This window comes from Anguilla rostrata, chromosome 9, assembly GCF_018555375.3.
Source record: "Anguilla rostrata isolate EN2019 chromosome 9, ASM1855537v3, whole genome shotgun sequence".
Taxonomy (NCBI): domain Eukaryota; kingdom Metazoa; phylum Chordata; class Actinopteri; order Anguilliformes; family Anguillidae; genus Anguilla; species Anguilla rostrata.
This window is the reverse complement of record NC_057941.1, coordinates 52,811,763-52,832,014: the sequence shown is the minus strand read 5'-3', so window position 1 is coordinate 52,832,014 and position 20,252 is coordinate 52,811,763. Positions and strand designations below refer to the sequence as shown.

The 20,252-nt window shown below is 47.7% G+C and overlaps 1 protein-coding gene across 8 annotated transcripts; it reads left to right on the top strand.

Moving 5' to 3' along the window:
* Window positions 1–303: 303 nt before the first annotated feature.
* On the top strand, window positions 304–18,389 carry LOC135264173 (uncharacterized). 8 transcript variants are annotated; one of them, XM_064352894.1, is made up of 23 exons: window positions 304–1,002; window positions 9,340–9,552; window positions 10,441–10,482; window positions 11,007–11,201; window positions 11,250–11,417; window positions 11,652–11,690; window positions 12,010–12,132; window positions 12,163–12,207; window positions 12,238–12,273; window positions 12,719–12,808; window positions 12,936–13,256; window positions 13,431–13,496; window positions 14,106–14,153; window positions 14,249–14,308; window positions 14,747–14,779; window positions 15,221–15,295; window positions 15,393–15,425; window positions 15,622–15,936; window positions 16,268–16,300; window positions 16,595–16,801; window positions 17,341–17,373; window positions 17,493–17,609; window positions 18,328–18,389. In XM_064352894.1, the coding sequence occupies exons 1-23, from the start codon at window positions 927–929 to the stop codon at window positions 18,372–18,374; spliced, it is 2,415 nt and encodes an 804-aa protein (XP_064208964.1). In that variant the 5' UTR covers window positions 304–926; the 3' UTR covers window positions 18,375–18,389. The 8 variants fall into 8 exon arrangements, with proteins under 8 accessions (XP_064208964.1, XP_064208959.1, XP_064208956.1 ...); XM_064352889.1 differs by having other exon boundaries at window positions 305–1,002; window positions 12,163–12,273; XM_064352892.1 differs by having other exon boundaries at window positions 306–1,002; window positions 12,010–12,207; window positions 12,238–12,275; window positions 12,730–12,808.
* The last annotated feature ends 1,863 nt before the right edge of the window (window positions 18,390–20,252 follow it).

Here is a 20,252-nt window from a genome sequence, read left to right as displayed (position 1 = left end):
CTGGAGATCGTCCTCACTGGGTTAGCAGGTCCCCTCTTGTCAAACGCTTTAAATCACGTTTAAATGATGACTAGACCCCCACAATGGAGTAAAAACTGACCAAGAGGGGTAACATTACTAAGGTCAGTGCTCAGCCTGCCTGAGTGTGTTTGTGTGTGTGTGTGTGTGTGGTTTCTGTGCATACTTAGCGGTGAGATTGTCCATGTAATCTGTGTAATTGCACTGCTTTTCAGATAAGCACACCTACAGTGTGTGAGCTCCGGGGACTGGAGTGTGTTAGTCATATAGGTTCACGCAGGAAGGCTGTGGCAGAGAGAGAGAAAGAGAGAAAGAGAGACAGCAAGAGAGAGCGCGAGAGACAGACCGACTGAAAGAGCGCGAGAGAGAGTAATTGCCTTATCTGGCCTTCAGACGTGTGTTTCTCTTTTTGCACGAACCTCTCGAACCTTCTCAGGGACCCTGCAGCGGTCTGGCAAACTGAATCTGAGCTGAACTCGGCATGGGGAGGGATGGACGGAGGGGAGGGGAGGTGCCCTTTCTCTCCCCTCTCCACCTTTTCTCCCTCCATCCATCCCCCTTCTCTCTCGCTCTCCTTCCATCCGTCTCTTTCTCCCATCCCTCTCTCCACCCCCCTCCCCTTCTCCTTGGCAGCTGTCCGTACTCTGTTGGCAGGGGTGATAGAATAAAAACAGGAACCCCGGACTTTGAGGAGTGAGAACAAAAAAAAAAGTGTAGTGATCCATTGAACCAAGAGGTTCTTAATTACATCGTGTCCAGTATTGGCTCTGTCATTTTTTAAAGCTTTTTTCCCTTTCTTTTTTTTCATGTTTTTTTTTGTGTGTGACTCGCAGACCTGGGTGATTGGTAATTGACTTGCGGAGGATAAAACCAGCTGCTCGGGACGGGACCGGGCATTTTGGAGCAAGATGGCTAACAGGACGGCACTGTGCCTCCTGTTCGGATTGCTCTCCTTAGCTCTGTATCGACCGTCTCTGCAAGGAGGTAAGGCTGCCTTCTTACATGTGCATGCATGTGTGTGTGTGTGTGTGTGTGTGTGTGTGACTGTATGCATGCAGGTGAGCATGTGCATGCACTTCAGTGATTTGTTCTCGTGACACTCTTGGAGTCAGACAGGTAGAGGACCTGTCGGTGAGCATCCCCGATAATTTCCAGGTGTTACCTCGCGTCCGTTGCTACGCCTGTGTCCTCTCTGTCCTTCTGGGCACAGGCGCTTGTGGTCACTGACCCTGCCGTTGAGCTCTCATCCACCTTTCTCTGTCATTCAGACTCAATTCCAGATTTTTACTCTGGTGAAAAAAACATTTATAATTGATAGCACAGTTTTCTAATCCAGTGAATGTCGTTAGCTGTTTAGCTCAGTCTGTTTCTTTTGTGAATATGTAACTTCACACTGCAGATTCACTTTAACAGTTAAACTTTAAAAAAATTAATTTGATTTTAGGAGCACCGACGAGTTTAATTAACAGTGCACTGTATGCAGAGGTAATTCCACTTTAGGATCATTCTCTGCAGAAGATATATTAGAAGATGGTTGTTAAGGGTTTCAGGGGAGCAAACATTACCATTGATGTCAGAGGGAAGTTTTCCCAGAGCTTTGTGGTTTTATGGATGTTTCAGCTGAGGATTATCTCTTTTAAAGTTTAAATAAGGACTGTTTGTGTCTGTTCCAGACCATGACTGCGGGCTTCTCATCTTTGTTAGTGTTCCATGTTAAAAAAAAAGAGGGATGCACTGAATTATCCCCTAACCCTTGAGTCTTTTTGGCTGCACTGCGGTGGATAAGAATCACATTTTCTTTTTGAGTATCTATTATAAATTAACCCGCAATCCAAAGGCACAGCACTTGTTCGCTCTGCTCCCAGTTGTGGCATACCGAGTTTTTAGAAATCTAGAATTTCTGATTACATTTCAGATTACATTCGAAGAGCGTTTGTTGTAAGAAAAATTAATGGCTAAATTACTGGTGCTTAGTGACATTTATTTAGTGATGTTCACGATAAGAAACATTCAGCTTACAAGGTCAAAGCTGAGAAACAATAAAGGCTTTTCAGCGAGAGTAGCAGAGGAACTAGCATCACTGTAATAAACTGTAAATCGTCCTCTGGTAGTGAGGAGCTCATAACCCAGAGACTGAGCTCATAACCGTAAGGTTGCTGGTTCAATGCCCATGTGCAGCACTGATGTTGTAACATAGAGCAAAGAACTTGGAGTTTTATTAATGTATATATTTCAGTTTCGTGCATTAATGGCTGAACACATGAAAATGTTAAAATCTAAGCTGTACAGCCGTAGATGGACATCTGATTTGCTGAGTAAATTAATGTAAACTTGTAAGCGATCAAACATGAAGGTAGATCAGTGGTACATCAGAATAACCCACGTGTTCTTTCTTATACTTTATACAGAGGAGTAAAAGGGTTGCCTTTGCTCAGAGCTCGTCCCATTTGCTCTGATTTTACCTTAAAAATAACAACCTTAAAGATGAGAGAGATAAGGGTTAGATAAGGGTATGAAAGAAGAGGGAATGTTTTTTACAGTAAGTGCGGCGCATTCGGGATCAAACTTACAACACCGTAATGACGAGGAACGGAGCTTCCGGAAGAGGAAACATGTTCTTGTTCTTAGTTCACGCCAGCTTTACCTGCTGGCTGCGGTTCCTGCTATGGCATTCCCACAGATATTATTAGAATATTTTTTATTGAAAAGCATAGATATTATGAACAAAATCTGTGTATATTTGCAGTTTTTTTTGTTTGTTTTGTTTTCCCGTTTCAATAAAGAAATAAACTTTTCCGTTTTCACCGGAATGACATTTCACAAACATAACATTCTTCTACAGCAACCTGCTTTGTGTAATAAGATAAATATAAAGAATGTTTGCAATAGGCGTGTATTTTTTATATACCAGTATAGACACCAAGTCCTGGAGCAAGTGATCAGATTAAGTTGTGAAAAAAACGCACCTGTCCACTTGCGGCTTGGTAAGAATCTTTCATCGTGTACAGCACATTTGTTTAAACTTAAGAGCGGAGCGGCTGGCGGTGTGGGCTCGTTTCAGACAGGAGATGAAGTCATAATCTTCGTACAGGAGAAGGACTGCGCGTCGTGCGCTACATCGTAGCGGACCTGACACCCGGCGCGTGAGTGACGGCTGTAATAAGCCTCCTACATACTGTAAAACATATCGCGTCATGCAGAATTTCCCGTAATGACGCGCCTGAAGTGAAAGTCCGGGCGTACGCGAACATCTGGGTGGTAGTCCAGTTCGCGCGGCTTTCGGCCAACATCGTTCACAGGCTGCTTGTCATTTATGATTTCCCTGACAGCATCCCAAGACAAGAGTCCAGTTCTCAGTCTTCCGTTCCCGGCCACAGACTGAGCCCCTGGGGGTTTGACCGCACGCGCGCGCCTAGAAAATGTGTAAATTACCAAAAGAAACTACAGTTGAGCGCGTGTAAAGTGCTGTAGATAAAGCAAAGATTGTACGAAGGGCTGTTTTGATTTAGTGCGGCTGTGGATTTTTTATTGTTATTTTTTCATACCAAATGTTTTTCACGTCCTCCAAAAAACGACTCCCTGATTTTTTGCGAGGAATGGAGATAAATTAGCACCTGCTTAGATTTAGCATTCACTTATTCAGCAAGGCCAAGATCCTTTACTTCTGGACTGCAACTGAATCATGCCTTCCTTAATTTAAATTAATTTCAGAATAAATTTGCCCAAGTTTTCTGTATAACTGTTTATCCAGCGGGCTTACAGACATGGTCAAGATGTTCCTGCCCGGCCAAACAGCTGTGCACACGGACTTCCGTCTGTCACACAAGACCTGCTATCTTCTGTCCTGTCTGAAGTTTGTGTGACAGTGTTTGTGCTTCAATTATAGACATATGAGAGAGTTCAAGGAAATGTTACCAGGGACCGGTTTAAAAATAATACAGCCTATTGTCATTTTAGCTTGTCCAGCTGTAAAAAATTATTGCTGTTTGTTGTGGTGCCGAGACCGGAAAGCCAGCTCTTCCCCCTGAAAAAAAAAGTTTTTTTCCCAGAAAAATTGAGCTGTGTTCTGATCCATCTTTTGCATTTTAATATGATAATATTAAAATATAATATTTAATAATGACATTTAACATCTCTCCATCAACATCTTGATGTCATGAGAGGTTTCTTTTTTTTTTTTACACGTGTTTCCCACTCACTAATCTTGTTTATGCTAACGCCGGGATTATGAGCGCATTCCTAGCTCTGTTAAGCTCAGTAATGCAGAGTGAGGGCTTTTAATGGGGCGTGTGCTCGTGTTTTTCTGAGATGTCCAAGTGAAGCTAATGATACTCAGAGGCCGGTTCAAGGCGAGCGGTGTGGTCAGCGGCCTCACTCACAGCTGCACGCTGTCATGGTTACTCCGTGTTTTCGCGGTCACTGTGCGACAGTTTGGTCAGTGAGTGGCACCGCCTGACCTCTGCTTTGATTCAGTGTTGATTCCGTTGATCTAGAAGTCATTGGATCCCCTCCTTATACTCGGGCTTATTATAGCTATTAAGGGTGTAAGACGATTATCTCATCGAGTTCCGTGTTAACTGCCTGGCATGTCGATTCCCTTGAGAAAGAAGTACCCCTAACCTAACTGCTCTGGCATATTGAGCATCTTGTAAAGGTTTGATAAAAGGCTTATATCAGTATTTCCCATTTACCAATTTAAAGCAGTGGTTCCTAGCCTTGTTCCTGGAGATCTACCGTCCTGTAGGTTTTCACTCCAACCCTAACAAAGCACACCTCATTCACCAGCTAGAGATCTCACTGAGCTGCTAATTAACAGAATCAGGGGTGCCAAATTAGGGTTGAAATTAGAACCTACAGGACGGTAGATCTCCAGGAACCGGGTTTGACAGCCCTGCCATGTAGTGAAGTCTGCAGAATCCTTCCTGTGACTTGACCGCCATTTTCTCATCACACAGGTGCAGATTTGTTGTACGTAATGGTCACAATTTAACATTTCATAGCCTCAGCAGCCTGCTCTCTGTTGGAGATTCCTGGTGATGTTCTTTGGAAGGTGTTTGCATTTCGGTCAGCCAAAGTTCTACCTCGGTATATGTAAACCTGGATGTTTAAAAAAAAACCCATCCAACATGGCTGCCCTTGGCATCCAGAGTCAGTGATGTCATAGCGTCTGTATCCAATGCAGCTGCAGAAGGATAAAGCTTGTGAGTGTCACTCCGATAAGGATAACTTAAACCTGGGGGATTTCTGCTGGAATCTATAGTGACCTCTAGAGGTAAATTTGGGAAGTGCCCGAGGGCTTCGCACCTACTTGGCTCGTGCTGCTTGTGAGCCAAAATGGGTCTGTAGGGAAAAAGCGGAATGGTGAGACATTTACCAAAAAAAAACCTGCCGCCCATGTGACTTCAGATCCTTCTGCCATGTCCATTGTGGAAGAGGTTCCTTTTCGGTTGATCCAGTATGAATTAAACCTAAAGCCCGCTTGAGTCTCCCTGTTTAAACCTGTTAAGTCATTATAAGAGTATTGTACTGGATGTGCAGTTATAACAATAAATCAGGTGCTGCTGGTTTTTGTTTTGTTAGAAAAAAGCCTTGCCTTGCTGTCCATGTCCTCATCTCACACCCCACCCCCGCCCCACCCTTGTTTTGGGCCTCTGTGTTTTTGTTATTTATTTGTATTTTTCTTTTCTTTTTTGGCCTGCCTGCTCTACCACAGATGTCTCTGCCCTGGAACAGGAACAGAGGCGATTAACTGTAGGGAGTTCTGTCCTGGAGTATGTGATGGCTGAATGCACAAGAAAATGCAGCACAAATCCACACTCATTCGCTTTTGAGGGGGACAAAAATGAAAACATTAGTGTTGAAAGCCTGGGAAGGGCACTGCGCTGTACAGGTTTCAGGATGTAAGCTTGTTTTATTACACAGGATGGATCGGGGTGGGTTTAAATGGGCCTTGGCACAGAGAGCGGGGAAACCACCAAAAATATCAAAGGCCCTTGTTAAGGCCAATTACACACTTAGTTAGAGAGCGTAATGGCTTCACCTAACGACGTGGTCATGCTGTTACTGTGATGGATGGACCTGGCGGTAGGTGCAGGAAGGATACCGTCATTCAAAGACACGGGGGGGGGGGGTTTAGAGATGCCCTCCCCACCCTCCCAAACACTCCTGTTAGCTCTCACCTCCCTGAGTCATGGGTGGATCCTCACCCACCCCCCCCACCCCCCCATATCGGTGTGTCATCTGATTCATGTTTCGTACCCCTATCACTGGCCTGTGGTTTTAATTGCCTGCCCATCTGCAGCAGATCAGTGTGTGTTTCCGTCTCTAACCGTGTCCAGCTGACAGCAGACTCACGGCTGTGCTTTTCATTGGACGGGACGGGGACGGGGGGGGTGGGGGGGCAGAGATGTGCAGTCTTTACCTGGCGTGGGGGAGGAGGGTACGAGCGCAGGTCGGGGTACTTCCATGGGATTTAAATCCACAGGAATGTGAAATTTCAGCGTGCCAGAGTTTAGGGTTAATCCCACTATCCGACCCCCGGCAGTGGAAGGTAACAGTGCTTCCATTGTGCTGCCATGACAGCGCTCACAGTGTCACATAAACGTTTTTCACATGGAAAACAGGCTTCTCTGTTTTTATTTGGCACCATTGGGGAGCGGAGAGGGGACTGTGCGTGTGACCCAAATGGGGTTCACTGTGACAGCACAATGCCAGCAAATTTACTGTAATTCCTTTTTTTTTGTAGTTGCACACAGCTTCTTGGAATTTGCTAAAGAAATATCAGCAGGGATCTGACCGCCGAGGTCACTCTGTTACTCAGTAAAGCTTTGGGCCCTTAAAACTTAAAACTTAAAACGAGTTTGAGATGGGCTACCTGGAAACGGGGCCATGTTTGGGGTGGGGCAGGTGCACATCCAGACAGGATGTCCTCCCAATTAGAGACCTGCGTCTGCCACAGAGCTGCCCTCTACCCCAAAGCTGGGCGTGGCTGCTCCCCAAAGCTGGGCGTGGCTGCTCCCCAAAGGGGTGTGGTACATCTCAAAGATGGCAGAGACAGTGCGCCCTCAAAGCTGGGTGTGGCACTCCCACAAGGTATTCACTCCTTGATGACTTGGCAGGGCTGCACCTCAGATGGGTGTGGCTCCCCCAGATATGCACTACACTCCCTCAGATGGGCGTGGCTACACTCCTTGGATGGGCGTTGCTACACTCGAATGCGCATTCTGTCAGCAATGGTCAATTATTATTGACGCTATTCGCTCATTGTAACAAATAATTGAACAGTGTGCGCAAAGACAACAAAAGAGAGAAAACAAGAGAGAAAAATATACACCCCCTCACCCCACCCACACATCCAGTGGGATGACAATTATTTATACGCGTTCCTTGCTCAATTGGCCAGTTCCATTTTGCTTCTTTTTTTTGCATTCTCAGAATCTTCCAGACGCGCCCCAAAAATATTCTGGGTACCCTGAGCTCCAGCAGGCGATAACGCGAACATTACAGCCTTCTGGTGACAAAACTGACTGCGCATAAACAGTTCCAGTTATCCAAGCACTCATTAGCTGCCCCCATTAAGGCCGTGTTCTCAGTCCGTCAGCGTAAAGCAGTGAGGTCATCCATCAGCGGAAGGGCATCCCACCCCATATCACCCCCCCAAACATACGCTCCCTTTCAAAACACTCCCTTTTTTAGCTAGCAAAAATTCATGTTGCAGAAAATAGATTTAAGCACACATAGCATAAGTATTGAAGGAATCCTGATTTACGGTGTGTGTTGGGGGCGCTGGGGGGGGCTGTGGGGGGTGCAGTGTCAAGGCAAAGCTCCAATTTGGCAAGGAGGCGGCGGTTCGAAAGTGGAAATGTGTTTGAGAAAACAGCAGCGCTTTGCGCGCTCCCTCTTAGCGTCGCCTCACTGTTTCCTGGACACACGCAGCCTGCCCTCGGTTCCCTCAAGGTCATCGTCTCCAGCTCCTGACCTTTGACCTGGCCCGTGTTCCGTCGGAGTCCTAGTTTCGTCAGCCGTCCCGTTTCCGGGTCATTCCGTTCGGTTTCGCCGCGCCGCCGTGTTCGGCCTCGACACAAACACGCTCCGACCCCGTGCCTGTTCAGAACCAGACCTGAATCACATGCACGTTTAAATCCGAAACTTCCTTTGATGCTGGTAGGAATCTGAAAAGGCTCCTGCCGATCCCTGAGAATTGTCATTGTGACGTGTTTCTAACTGAAAGAAGCCTTTTGTATATTAAGTCATATTAAGGTTCGATCTGAATATGGGTGAAAACAGATGTGCTTCCCTGCCACTGGGCAGGGGGGGTAAATAAATTGTAAAAAGCCATGTTTAGCGTGAGAGGGCTGTGCTGGTATTGTTGTGTGCAATACAAGGAAATCAGAGACAGTGGGGGTGCGGGTTTGGGGGGAGGGGGGGGGGTGTTGTTGTGTGTCCAGTGCTCAGGTTTTTGTTGCACACAGTTCTCCCTCATATGGCCTGGACTGATTACTTAATGAGTAATCATAGGTTAGCGTTGCCCAAAATACCTCATTCTGAAAACATTCCCAGGCCACAGAGCGTAATGTATAACATGTGCAATCTTGAGTTGGGATTTGTCAGGAGTGATACTGGAGAAAAATTAACTTCGTAAAGCATTTGGCCTGTTATGCGACTGAGAACAGAGGTTTTGTTGTGCAAACAAATACATACACATAAACACACACACACACACATGCAGTCATACACACACACACTCACATACACACTCATGCAAATGCTCATATACACACGTACCCAATCACATGTAAACACACACACGCACACGCACACGCATGCATGCACACACATACACAATAATAGTCTGCTTAGCAGCAAAGACCTGCAGTCTCTATGTTCTAATTAACATATCCAAGTAGCTGACATATGTTTGAAATTTACTAGCCTACAAACACAGTGTGTGAAAAACCCTGTACACTGAGTGCATTGCAAACATAGCTTTTCCAGGAATGACTGATGCTTCAGCTAAGGCTTCCAGGAGAGAACAATTACTGACCACAGATCAGCTAAGGTAGCTTTTTTTCACACACTTTTCCTGATTGTTACTGATTTATGGGGTCGGCCAGCGAAATAGTTCCTTATAAGGAAGAACACAATTTTTTTTGGATGAGAATTCAAGCATTGTTCCACCTGTAATTACTCAGAAGAAGTAGACAACAGAGCAGTGGAGTATATTTCATAATACAGTGAGGTTTATTTATAGGTGTGTAAAAAGGGGTGCGAGGTCCATGCAATGTGCTAAAGTTTTGTCACTGGGCTGCGGCCTCGTTTCAGGGGTCGCTCCACCTGCTGGGGGTGGAGTTGGTGGAGCCATAGCTGGTCTTGGAGCCGGAGGAACTGGATTTGGACCAGGAGCAGGAGGTCTCGGAACTGGAGGTCTTGGAGCTGGAGGTCTCGGAGCTGGAGGTCTAGGAGCCGGAGGTCTTGGAGCTGGCGGCCTTGGTCCAGGTATCGGAGCTGGCATATGGCAATACCCGCTATACCCAGGTACACCGTGCAGTCTGAGTGACCCCGCTGTCACATTCAGGGAGGAATCCAAAGTGGAATGTTCAGTATCCAAAATCTAGTTTGGTCCAATGAGAAGGCGATGCACCCATGCAAGAGTAAGGCCAGCCTAGGGCAGGCTCACACAGACAGTCTCTTAAAATTCCAAGAGTAGGCCTTTATCTTTCATAGCAGATAAGATGATCCAGCAATATCCTCTATAAACATGAATACTGCAGATTCCCCCAAACAAACACTTCTAGTTCAGCTGAGTCATGCAGGCACCCTGCAGATACTCCAGCTCTCCACGGGCAAGGTTCTATAACCCTGCAGATACTCCAGCTCTCCAGGGCCAAGGTTCTATAACCCTGCAGATACTCCAGCTCTCCAGGGGCAAGGTTCTATAACCCTGCAGATACTCCAGCTCTCCAGGGGCAAGGTTCTATAACCCTGCAGATACTCCAGCTCTCCAGGGGCAAGGTTCTATAACCCTGCAGATACTCCAGCTCTCCAGGGCCAGTCATGCAGGCACCCTGCAGATACTCCAGCTCTCCAGGGCCAGTCATGCAGGCACCCTGCAGATACTCCAGCTCTCCAGGGGCAAGGTTCTATACCCCTGCAGATACTCCAGCTCTCCAGGGGCACGGTTCTATAACCCTGCAGACACTGCACGCATCCAGGGGCAAGGTTCTATAACCCTGCAGACACTGCACCCATCCAGGGGCAAGGTTTAATAGCCCAGAGATGGACTGTGGAAGCTGCAAGGCAAAATTCATATAATTGTAAATTATGGAGATTACAAAGATTAAGTTACTCTATTGTATATATCATTGCAGATCATATTGTTGGTGTATTAAAAAATTTTAAATAGTTTTTTTTTTTTTCCAACAGGAGCTGGTGGGGTTGCAGGATACAAACCAGGCAAAGCAGGAGGTATATGACAGCATGTGTTTCATCCTTTTGTTTTTCTGCATGTGAAACTTCTCTTCCTGCTCATTAGACCCCAGACTCTCCACCTTTAGCTAGGGATGAACTGGGACTCACAAGGTGGGATGGGGAAGCACCTGTCCTAGTGCTGTGGTAACCAGTGTGGAAATGGGGCATGGGGGTGTGGTGGATAACTCTGGCTGATCAGCTTGCTGGAGAGGCCTCCTGACTCTTAGTGATCCAGAGGGCATGGAGAACATGTGAGACATATGAAATATTATGTTCAAATAAGGCTGTTACATTCATTTTTTACCAAGTTTTACTGAAACCAGGAAGTGGGTGTCTCGCAGTTAGAGGTTCTAATGTATGGTACACCCAGCACCCCCTTTCCTCTGAACTCCAGGCTGAAACTGACCGTCTGATTAAACAGACGGGTCCCCAGCCCTGGCTCACAGGCCCCTGGCAGAGTATCTTCTCAAGGTTTTCCACCCCGTTTGGAGAGAGGGTCTGAAGCATATTATCTTCCCCAGCAGGTGGAGTGGGGCCTGGTGGCTTTGGACCTGGTGGAGTTGGACCAGGAGGAGTCCGGCCTGGTGGGTTTGGACCAGGAGGAGTCGGACCAGGAGGAGTTGGACCTGGCGGGTTTGGACCTGGCGGAGTCGGACCTGGAGGAGTTGGACCAGGAGGAGTCGGACCTGGTGGGTTTGGACCTGGTGGAGTCGGACCTGGAGTCGGGTTTGGACCAGGAGGAGTCCGGCCTGGTGGGTTTGGACCTGGAGGAGTTGGACCAGGAGGAGTTGGACCAGGTGGAGTTGGACCAGGAGGAGTCTGGCCTGGCGGGTTTGGACCAGGAGGAGTTGGACCAGGTGGAGTCGGACCAGGAGGAGTTGGACCAGGAGGAGTTGGACCAGGTGGAGTCGGACCAGGAGGAGTCCGGCCTGGTGGGTGTCCTCAATAGCAGGCTGGGCACAGGTACAGATAGGGGACAGGTGTATCAAGTAAAGGTAGGGGACAGGTGTAGCAGGAACAGGAGAGAGATAGGGAGAAGGAAACAGTGTTGAGGAGTTAGTGTCAAAGACAATACTCATCGCAATAATCCCAGTTTAGTCAGCTCTGCAAGAGAAGAGAGGTCCCCTGAGTCACTCCTAATGGTCTCGTTCTGTTTCTCTGGACAGGAGCTGGTGGAAAACCTTCAAAGCCAGGAAAACTGCCAGGTAAGGGATGGTGTCTGAACACTGCCCTCTTCAGGTGACTCCCAGCATAGCAGATTATGAGTAGGGCCACACTTGGATAAAAAAGTGACATACAAATTTTACCATGCTCATTGTAAGCCTGGTGAAGGGACTTTTGGTGTGAGTGTGATGTGCTTAGAAACCACGGTCATAGTAAGTGTGTATGAGTGTGCTCTGTACAGAGCATGCGGCAATAGAGCATCAGGTGTGCTGTATTCATAGAGCCTCAGGTGTGCTCTGGTCATCGAGCCTCAGGTGTGCTCTGGTCATCGAGCCTCAGGTGTGCTGTGTTCTCCTGCAGGTGGATACGGGTACGGTACTCTTGGTGTAGGAACTGGTGGAGTCGGACCAGGTGGAGTAGGAGCTGGTCCTGGAACTGGAGGTATCGGGCCTGGTGGTTATGGACCAGGTGGAGTAGGACCAGGTGGAGTCGGGCCAGGTGGTTATGGACCAGGTGGAGTCGGACCAGGTGGAGTAGGACCAGGTGGGGTTGGACCAGGTGGGGTTGGACCAGGTGGAGTAGGACCAGGTGGAGTTGGACCAGGTGGAGTTGGAGCTGGACCAGGTAGGAACCCTTTTTATTTGGTTATCACTGAAAAAAGAGAAGCAGAAGGAGACTGAGAAAGAGAGTACTGTTAGCCCCATTGTTTATGTCTAAGTTTATGTCTGCTGTTTACTGCCCTCTTCAGGTGATCGTTAACATCGCAGACCCTGTGTGGGCTGCTTTCTCTGTCCAAGTTTTTTTCCAATTTCAATTTTCAAAACTTATTAATAATTTGAGCAACCTTGATGTTTGTTTGACCAACCTGGTTTTGCTCCATATTTGAAAGATGTTATTCTTCACCCTTGCCATTTATAAAGGACAGGGATGACTTTTTAAAGTTTTTTGCACACTGAAATCAGCTGGGCTTTCCGTTGTTTTTGTTGTTTTGAAAAACCGTCCATTGTGAAGCTATGTGTGACTACTGTGCCTTTTTGCCCCCCTCTCTCTCTCTCTCTCCCCCCCTCAGGCGGTTATGGCGGTTATGGTGGGTACGGACCTGGTGCTGGTCGCTTCTTCCCTGGAGCAGGAGGGACGGGGCTGAAGCCCTCCAAAACAGGTGGGGGAGGAGCTGGAAGGGGTCCTCGCTTTGAGTTGTCCAGCTAGATGCCTGATATTATTCTCACACTTGTGTCCTGTGTGTCATGTGTATGTGTGTGTGGGGGGCTGTGTGTGTGTTCTGTCAGGGCCTGGATCCAGGGGGACTGTGCTGGGAGGAGGAGGTGTTGGAGGTGGCCCCGGAGGAGCAGGGGGCGGAGCCGGAGGAGTTGGAGGCGGGCCCGGAGGAGCATGGGGCGGAGCCGGAGGAGTTGGAGGCGGGCCCGGAGGAGCATGGGGCGGAGCCGGAGGAGTTGGAGGCGGGCCCGGAGGAGCATGGGGCGGAGCCGGAGGAGTTGGAGGCGGGCCCGGTGGAGCATGGGGCGGAGCCGGAGGAGTTGGAGGCGGGCCCGGAGGAGCTGGGGGTGGGGTCGGTGGAGCAGGGGGCGGGCCCGGAGGCGGAGCTGGAGGTGAAATTCAAAACAGGCTTCATGTTTGCTCAGTTACAACATCAAGAACCATGGCTGACACTCATTACAGACACACTCAGTGCTGTGTTTAGATCTGGACACATTTGATGAGCAATGTATCGCAATGCTAAGAAGGGAACTACCATTAACAGCTTTGCTCTCTCTCTCTCCCAGCACCTGTTATTCCTCAGACTGGCCTGCCAGCTGGGAAGACTGGAGGAAAGGCTTCAAAAGTCCCAGGTCAAAGCTATGAGCATCCTACTGCTACCGTAGTCCCAACACAGTGCAGTCCCATAGCTAATAGAGAGAGCCTCAACACAGTGCTGTCCCATAGCTAATAGAGAGAACCTCAACACAGTGCTGTCCCATAGCTATTAGAGAGAACCTCAACACAGTGCTGTCCCATAGCTATTGGAGAGAACCCTAACACAGTGCTGTCCCATAGCTAATAGAGAGAGCCTCAACACAGTGCTGTCCCATAGCTATTAGAGAGAACCTCAACACAGTGCTGTCCCATAGCTATTAGAGAGAACCTCAACACAGTGCTGTCCCATAGCTATTAGAGAGAACCTGAACACAGTGCTGTCCCATAGCTATTAGAGAGAACCTTAACACAGTGCAGCCCTATAGCTATTAGAGAGAACCTCAACACAGTGCTGTCCCATAGCTATTAGAGAGAACCTGAACACAGTGCTGTCCCATAGCTATTAGAGAGAACCTGAACATAGTGCTGTCCCATAGCTACATAGAGAACCAAATCGTATTGCAGGTGTTGTGTTGTGAATGCCTTTAGCGTCTTGCGTAGGAGTTGATTTATATGTATTTACTTCTTGTTCCACCTCCATGCAGGTGTGGGAATGCCAGGACTCTATCAAGGTGGACTTGTGCCTGGACAAGGTGGGGCTCCTTGCTCAGAAAAGGCTTAGATTTTAGAAGCCCTTGACTTTACTGCAGTTTGAGCAGAACATTAACCCTTTTTTCTCTCTGTGAAGGATTTGGGAGTCGGGGAGTCCTGCCTGGAGTGGCCACAGGAAACGGAGTGAGACAGTCAGGTGAGGGCTCTACACACTCCTGTCTTTACCTGAGAACAGGTGATCTACCTCTGCCCTTTACCTTCTACACCACAGCTAACCTGCCATCTCTGTGTTTGCTTATGTACATGTGAGGAGCACTATAGGAATCGTTGAATCGATTGATCGATCAATTGGACTGACTGACTGATTGATTGATTGATTGATTGGTTGATTGATTGAGTTTGAATGGTCGAATGGCAGAATCCCAGGTTTGAAATCCCAGAAAATAACGATGCCATTCTTTTCACCGCAGCTGAAGGACAACCCCAAGTAATGTATGCTAATGTGAAAAGCTAATGTGGAAGCAAGCTTCTCTGATTGGCTGAGACTGTTACACATGATCAAATGGTTGCTATGGTAATGTCCTGCACCAATGAACTCTAACCCTCCCTCTCCATGTCTGTGTGGTATGTACAGGGCATCTGGGCCCGGTTGCCGTGGGAACTAATGGTGAGTGTCACTGAAAGTTGTTTGTGTCTGTGGGAGATGCCACTGTATTAAACTGAAACTATGGCAAACTGTACTGTACTTCATATTTATCTAAAATATGTGCAGGTTTTTTTTTTATTACCTTTAAAATAATGGAGTATTTAAAAAATAACTTAAACTGCTGTATGTAAGTCCTACAGATAATGCTGCATGGGCAGTGTAGTATAATGGGTAAGGAGTTGGTCTTGTAACCTAAAGGTTGCAGGTTCGATTTCCCGCTGGGACCCTTGAGCAAGGTACTTAACCTGCATTGCTCCAGCATATATCCAGTTGTGTAAATGGATACAATGTAAGTCGCTCTGGATAAGAGCGTCTGCTAAATGCCTGTAATGTAATGCATGGGGAAATGTGTGTGTGTGTGTGTCTGTGTGTGTGCATGTACGTGTGTGTGTTCCTTTGCAGGTGGGCGTGGGGGCTTTGATCCCCGTCAGCCAGGTGTGTTCCGGGGGTATCCAATCATTGCACCCAAAACCCAAGGTATGCAAATAAGGACTGATACACAAAACCCTGAAACCTTTCTGGCACTGAACACAAGGAGACTAATGTGCTTCCCCTCTCTCTCTCTGTCTTTCAGCCGGCAAGGCTCAAGCTAAAGCAGCTAAATACGGTAATGATAGAGCGCCACCTTGTGGATGCACATCACACAGGATTTTCAATTTATCGTTCGACTTTCCACGTAATAGCAATCTGTAATATTCAGAACTCAACACTCGGAAGTGGGTCAATGGCCTTTGTACTTCATTCTGTTCCCGTCTGGGCTGTTTCCTGAGTGATGGCTGTGCTGTCACTTCCACGTGGATTAGGGGGTGTGGCCGGAGCTGGTGGCGTTCCGGGTGCTGGTGGAGTTCTGGGTGCCGGTGGCGTTCCAGGTGCTGGGGGTGTTCCTGGATTTGGTGGCGTTCCAGGTGCTGGTGGCGTTCCAGGCTTTGGTGGAGTTCCGGGTGCGGGTGGTGTTCCAGGCTTTGGTGGAGTTCCGGGTGCCGGCGGCGTTCCTGGATTTGGTGGCGTTCCAGGCGCTGGTGGTGTTCCGGGTGCCGGTGGCGTTCCTGGATTTGGTGGCGTTCCGGGCGCTGGTGGTGTTCCGGGTGCCGGTGGAGCTGGAGGTGTGTACCCTTGGGGTGAGTAAGCACTGTGCCCACCCCCCACCCCCTGTCCATTCAAAATTTGTTTACATTTTTTTATACATATAAGTTTAGTACTGTTATATTTAAGTTTCACATTTAGCATTTTTTTTAAATTTCATGAACTGAATTTCAATTAGTTTATTTGAGTGAATTGAACTAGAATTGAACCATTATACTGTAAAGTGTAATCTAAGTGCGGCATAACTTAAGTAAGAATATACTTGCTTGCATATTGCATCACTCTCCTGTTTTTGACTTCACCTGTGTTGCCCATTGAATGCGTTCCCCCTGATTGTAATGAGCAGTGTGTCCTGCTTTACTTTAGGGTACGGTGGCAGTGCCAAGCCTGCTAAATACGGTAAGAAGGCGTCGACTTCCTGCACTTCTAAAACTCACGCGTGCAAAACATACTTAGCGAGTAGGAAAATAAACAGTCCTTTAGGACATGCAGAAGCAGAGGATTAACATACAGCTGACCTCTTCCTGTTCCGTCTTGTTCCTGTTGGCTTCTGTATTATAATGTTGAATTTAAAGTACTGGTGGTATTGTAAGGATTGCACAGAGCCATATTCATTTATGTATGTTGTTTTTAAGTTAGTCTGTGTGTGTGTGTGTGTGCGCATGGGTGTGTGTGTTTTGTGTGTGTATGCAGCACCAGGAGGTGGTGGAAGAGTACTAAGTGCTGGAGGTGCTGGATTTGGGGGCGGAGCTGGATTTGGAGGCGGGGCTGGGGGCGTTCCCGGAGCTGGATTTGGAGGTGGGGCCGGGGGCGTTCCCGGAGCTGGATTTGGAGGCGGAGCTGGGGGCGTGCCTGGAGCTGGATTTGGAGGCGGAGCTGGATATGGACCGGGGGCTGGAGGTAATGCTAGCCATGTTACAGTGACAGGGTTTTGGGTGTAGCAAGGTGTGGATCCTGGCATGTCCCATAAGAGGGTTGATTGACCTTTAGCCCATTCCCTGTTGGATACTGCAGCACTGATCTTTACAGGACAGCCGAATTGCTGTAGTAGCTTAGAGCTGTAAACTGGGGCCTGTGGTCTGGTATCGAATTCGTACCAGTGCCACCTTTGGCTAGCAGCATCACAGGGCATAGCATGACTGGTGCTAGCGTCGTCCAGCGATAGGAGCGATTCACTTTTATATATGGTTACGACATATAGAACCAATTAATTGACACAATACAATTTCTTTTGCAATATTATTTGTAAGTAACGGTGATACTCTTTATAAACAGGCTGTTTAAATAACTGGTACTGTATCGGATTTACTATCACTGTAGAATGCGGTCTCAGCCAATTAGCATCCAGGATCGAAACAACCTGCTTTATAAGCAACATTCCAGAACAGTCTAAGGTGAAGAGCGTTATGGTGACATCTATGGTGTTCTTTTTATTACAGGGTATGGACCTGGGGGTAAACCACCTAAATATGGTATGAACATTTCTCCTGAGGGTATGAACTTGCTTGCTTGCAGGATGGTAGACATCTTGCTGTTATTCTGAAACCGTCACCCAAAGGCATCATTGTTCTGGAATGTGCCTGGTCTTCAGGTGCGGGTGGAGTACTAGGTGGAGCAGGCGGTGTTCTGGGCGGTGCAGGTGGAGTACCAGGTGGAGCTGGAGGAGTCCCAGGTGGAGCCGGCGCTGTCCCAGGTGCTGGAGTCGGTGGTGAGTTGGAGTTCACAGAGAGGCACATCATGTGGGGTTTCACAGAGAGGCACATCATGTGGGGTTTCACAGAGAGGCACATCATGTGGGGTTTCACAGAGAGGCACATCATGTGGGGTTTCACAGAGAGGCACATCATGTGGGGTTTCACAGAGAGGCACATCATGTGGGGTTTCACAGAGAGGCACATCCTGTGGGGTTTCACAGAGAGGCACATCCTGTGGGGTTTCACAGAGAGGCACATCCTGTTGGGGTTTCACAGAGAGGCACATCCTGTGGGGTTTCACAGAGAGGCACATCCTGTGGGGTTTCACAGAGAGGCACATCCTGTTGTGGTTTCACAGAGAGGCACATCCTGTTGGGTTTCACAGAGAGGCACATCCTGTGGGTTCACAAGAGGCACTCCGTGGGTTTCACAGAGAGGCTTTGAAACACCTGTTGAGTCAGTCAGGGGTTCTAGAAGTTGCTTTGTTTTAGTTGGGGGTTCCAACAGCTTCTTTGGTTGGGGGTTCTATTTTCGTTCAGGGATTCTAGAAGTAATCAGAAGTTCTAGATGCTGCTCAGAAATGTGAAGTTCAGGAAGGTCTAATGTGAAGTTTTTTATGTGTGTTCTACAATATTTAAGCCATTAAGCCCTTTTGATATATTATTAGGGAAGCAGGGGTTAGGAGAGGTCAGTCAGCTTGTATCTTCACTGGCTCACATTTCTTCATTGCAGGGTATGGAGGTGGAGTCAAACCTCCTAAATATGGTAGGGATATTTAACGTTGGGCATCTGCTTTTGGCATCGCTCAATTTCAGATCATGCATAAACATATGCAACGTGGAATAAAAAGAGCACTGTGATTTAAGTTTTCATCTTCAATTTATATCAAGGGCTTCTCTAACCACTTTCTGAAAGCATCAGCCAATGGTGATCCGCTTCCTCAAGGTGATTTAAAAAAGTGAAATCCAGCTGTCACTGAACAGGAAGTGCACAGGTCCAGACCACCTGTACACCTGCGCATTTACTCAAACAGGATCTAACCCCTCACCTGCTGTAGCCCCAGCCGCTTGTTCTCACGTGTGCTGTAACACAGGACAGACTTGTCCTGAAAGGCTTCTCATCCCTATGTTCTCCTGTGGCCTTGTAGGTGTCCCAGGTGGTGCTGCCGGTGGTGGTGCAGGTAAGGCCACCTTTCTTGTATGGACGGCCTTAAACCCATTCAGACCACAGTATGGTGAGGATATCTTTGGCTTCTTGCCCATGTTTACCTGCAGGTATGGTGAGATATCTTGGCTCCTGCCATGGTTGTACCTGGCAGTGTATGGGAGATATCTTTGGCTCCTTGCCCATGGTTGTACCTGGCAGTGTATGGTGAGGATATCTTTGGCTCCTTGCCCATGGTTGTACCTGGCAGTGTATGGTGAGGATATCTTTGGCTCCTTGCCCATGGTTGTACCTGGCAGTGTATGGTGAGGATGTTGAGTGCTTACACCTGGTTACACCTGGCTGTGCAGGTGTGTGGCCCGGAGCAACGCCACGCCCAGGTACGGGAGGTGTCCCGGGGGGGACGGCAGCGGGATTGGCCCCAGGGGGTACAGGACAGCCCATCGAACCCAGCGGAAGACCAGGTACAGCACACCTCCCTCTTACTCTTTTCAAATGTGCTTTTTGGGATATACCGTGAGCTCCATAATGGGGACAAATACTTTTTTTTTTGATTGGGCTCTGTACTGTAGCAGTTTTTGAACATGGAACCCCCATTTCAGGGTGCCGTAAGGTTTGGGACATATTAATGTTATATAAATGAAAGTAGTCATGTTTAGTACTTTGTCACGTATCCTTTGCATACAATGACTGCTTGAAGTCTGTGACCCGTAGACATCACCTGGTGCTGAGTATCTTCTCTGGGGATGCTCTGCCAGGCCTGTACCTCAGCCACCTTCAGCTCCTGCTTGTTTTGGGGGCTATTTATCTTAGATTTTTTCTGCAGCATATGAAACGCATGTTGAATTGGATTCAGATCTGGTAAATGATTTGGCCACTCAAGAATTTTACAGTTTTTGGCTTTGAAGAGCTCCTGTGTTGCTTTAGAGGTATGTTTGGGATCTCTGTCTTGCTGTAGGATGAAGCACCGTCCAATGAGTTTGGAGGCATTTGGTTGAACCCGAGCAGATAAGATGCTTCTGTACACTTCAGATTTCATTCAATGAAGACAAGTGAACCAGTACCTGTGGCAGCCATGCATGCCCAAACCATAACACCCCACCAGCATCCTTTTTTAAAAATCTTGCAGTGTGGCCTCTCTAGTTCTCTTAGTGAAGTCTTCAGTAGTCACTGACACATCCGCGCCTGCCTCCTGAAGATTGTTTCTGATCTGTCGGACAGGTGTTTGGGGGTTTTTCTTCATTATGGTGAGAATTCTTCGGTCATCAACTGGAGAGGTCTTCCTTAGCCTACCAGGCATTTCGCGGTTACTGAGTTCGCCAGTGCTCTCTTTCTTCTTAATGATGTTCCAAACCATTGATTTTGGTAAGCCTAAGGCTTGGCCTATGTCTCTGACTGTTTTTTCTTATTTCTCAGCCTCATAATAGCTTCCTTGGTTTTCATTGACACACCTCTGGTCAATAAATGTCAATAACAGACTCCAAAGGCATTCA

What these genes read in the sequence shown, in the direction of transcription:
- LOC135264173 (XM_064352886.1), top strand. Translation starts at nt 927, where the DNA reads ATGGCTAACAGGACGGCACTGTGCCTCCTGTTCGGATTGCTCTCCTTA. An exon ending in CAAACCAGGCAAAGCAGGAG is followed by an intron (nt 10,483 to 11,009) that starts GTATATGACAGC and finishes CTTCCCCAGCAG; the next exon opens with GTGGAGTGGGGCCTGGTGGC. An exon ending in TGGACCTGGTGGAGTCGGAC is followed by an intron (nt 11,202 to 11,249) that starts CTGGAGTCGGGT and finishes GTGGGTTTGGAC; the next exon opens with CTGGAGGAGTTGGACCAGGA.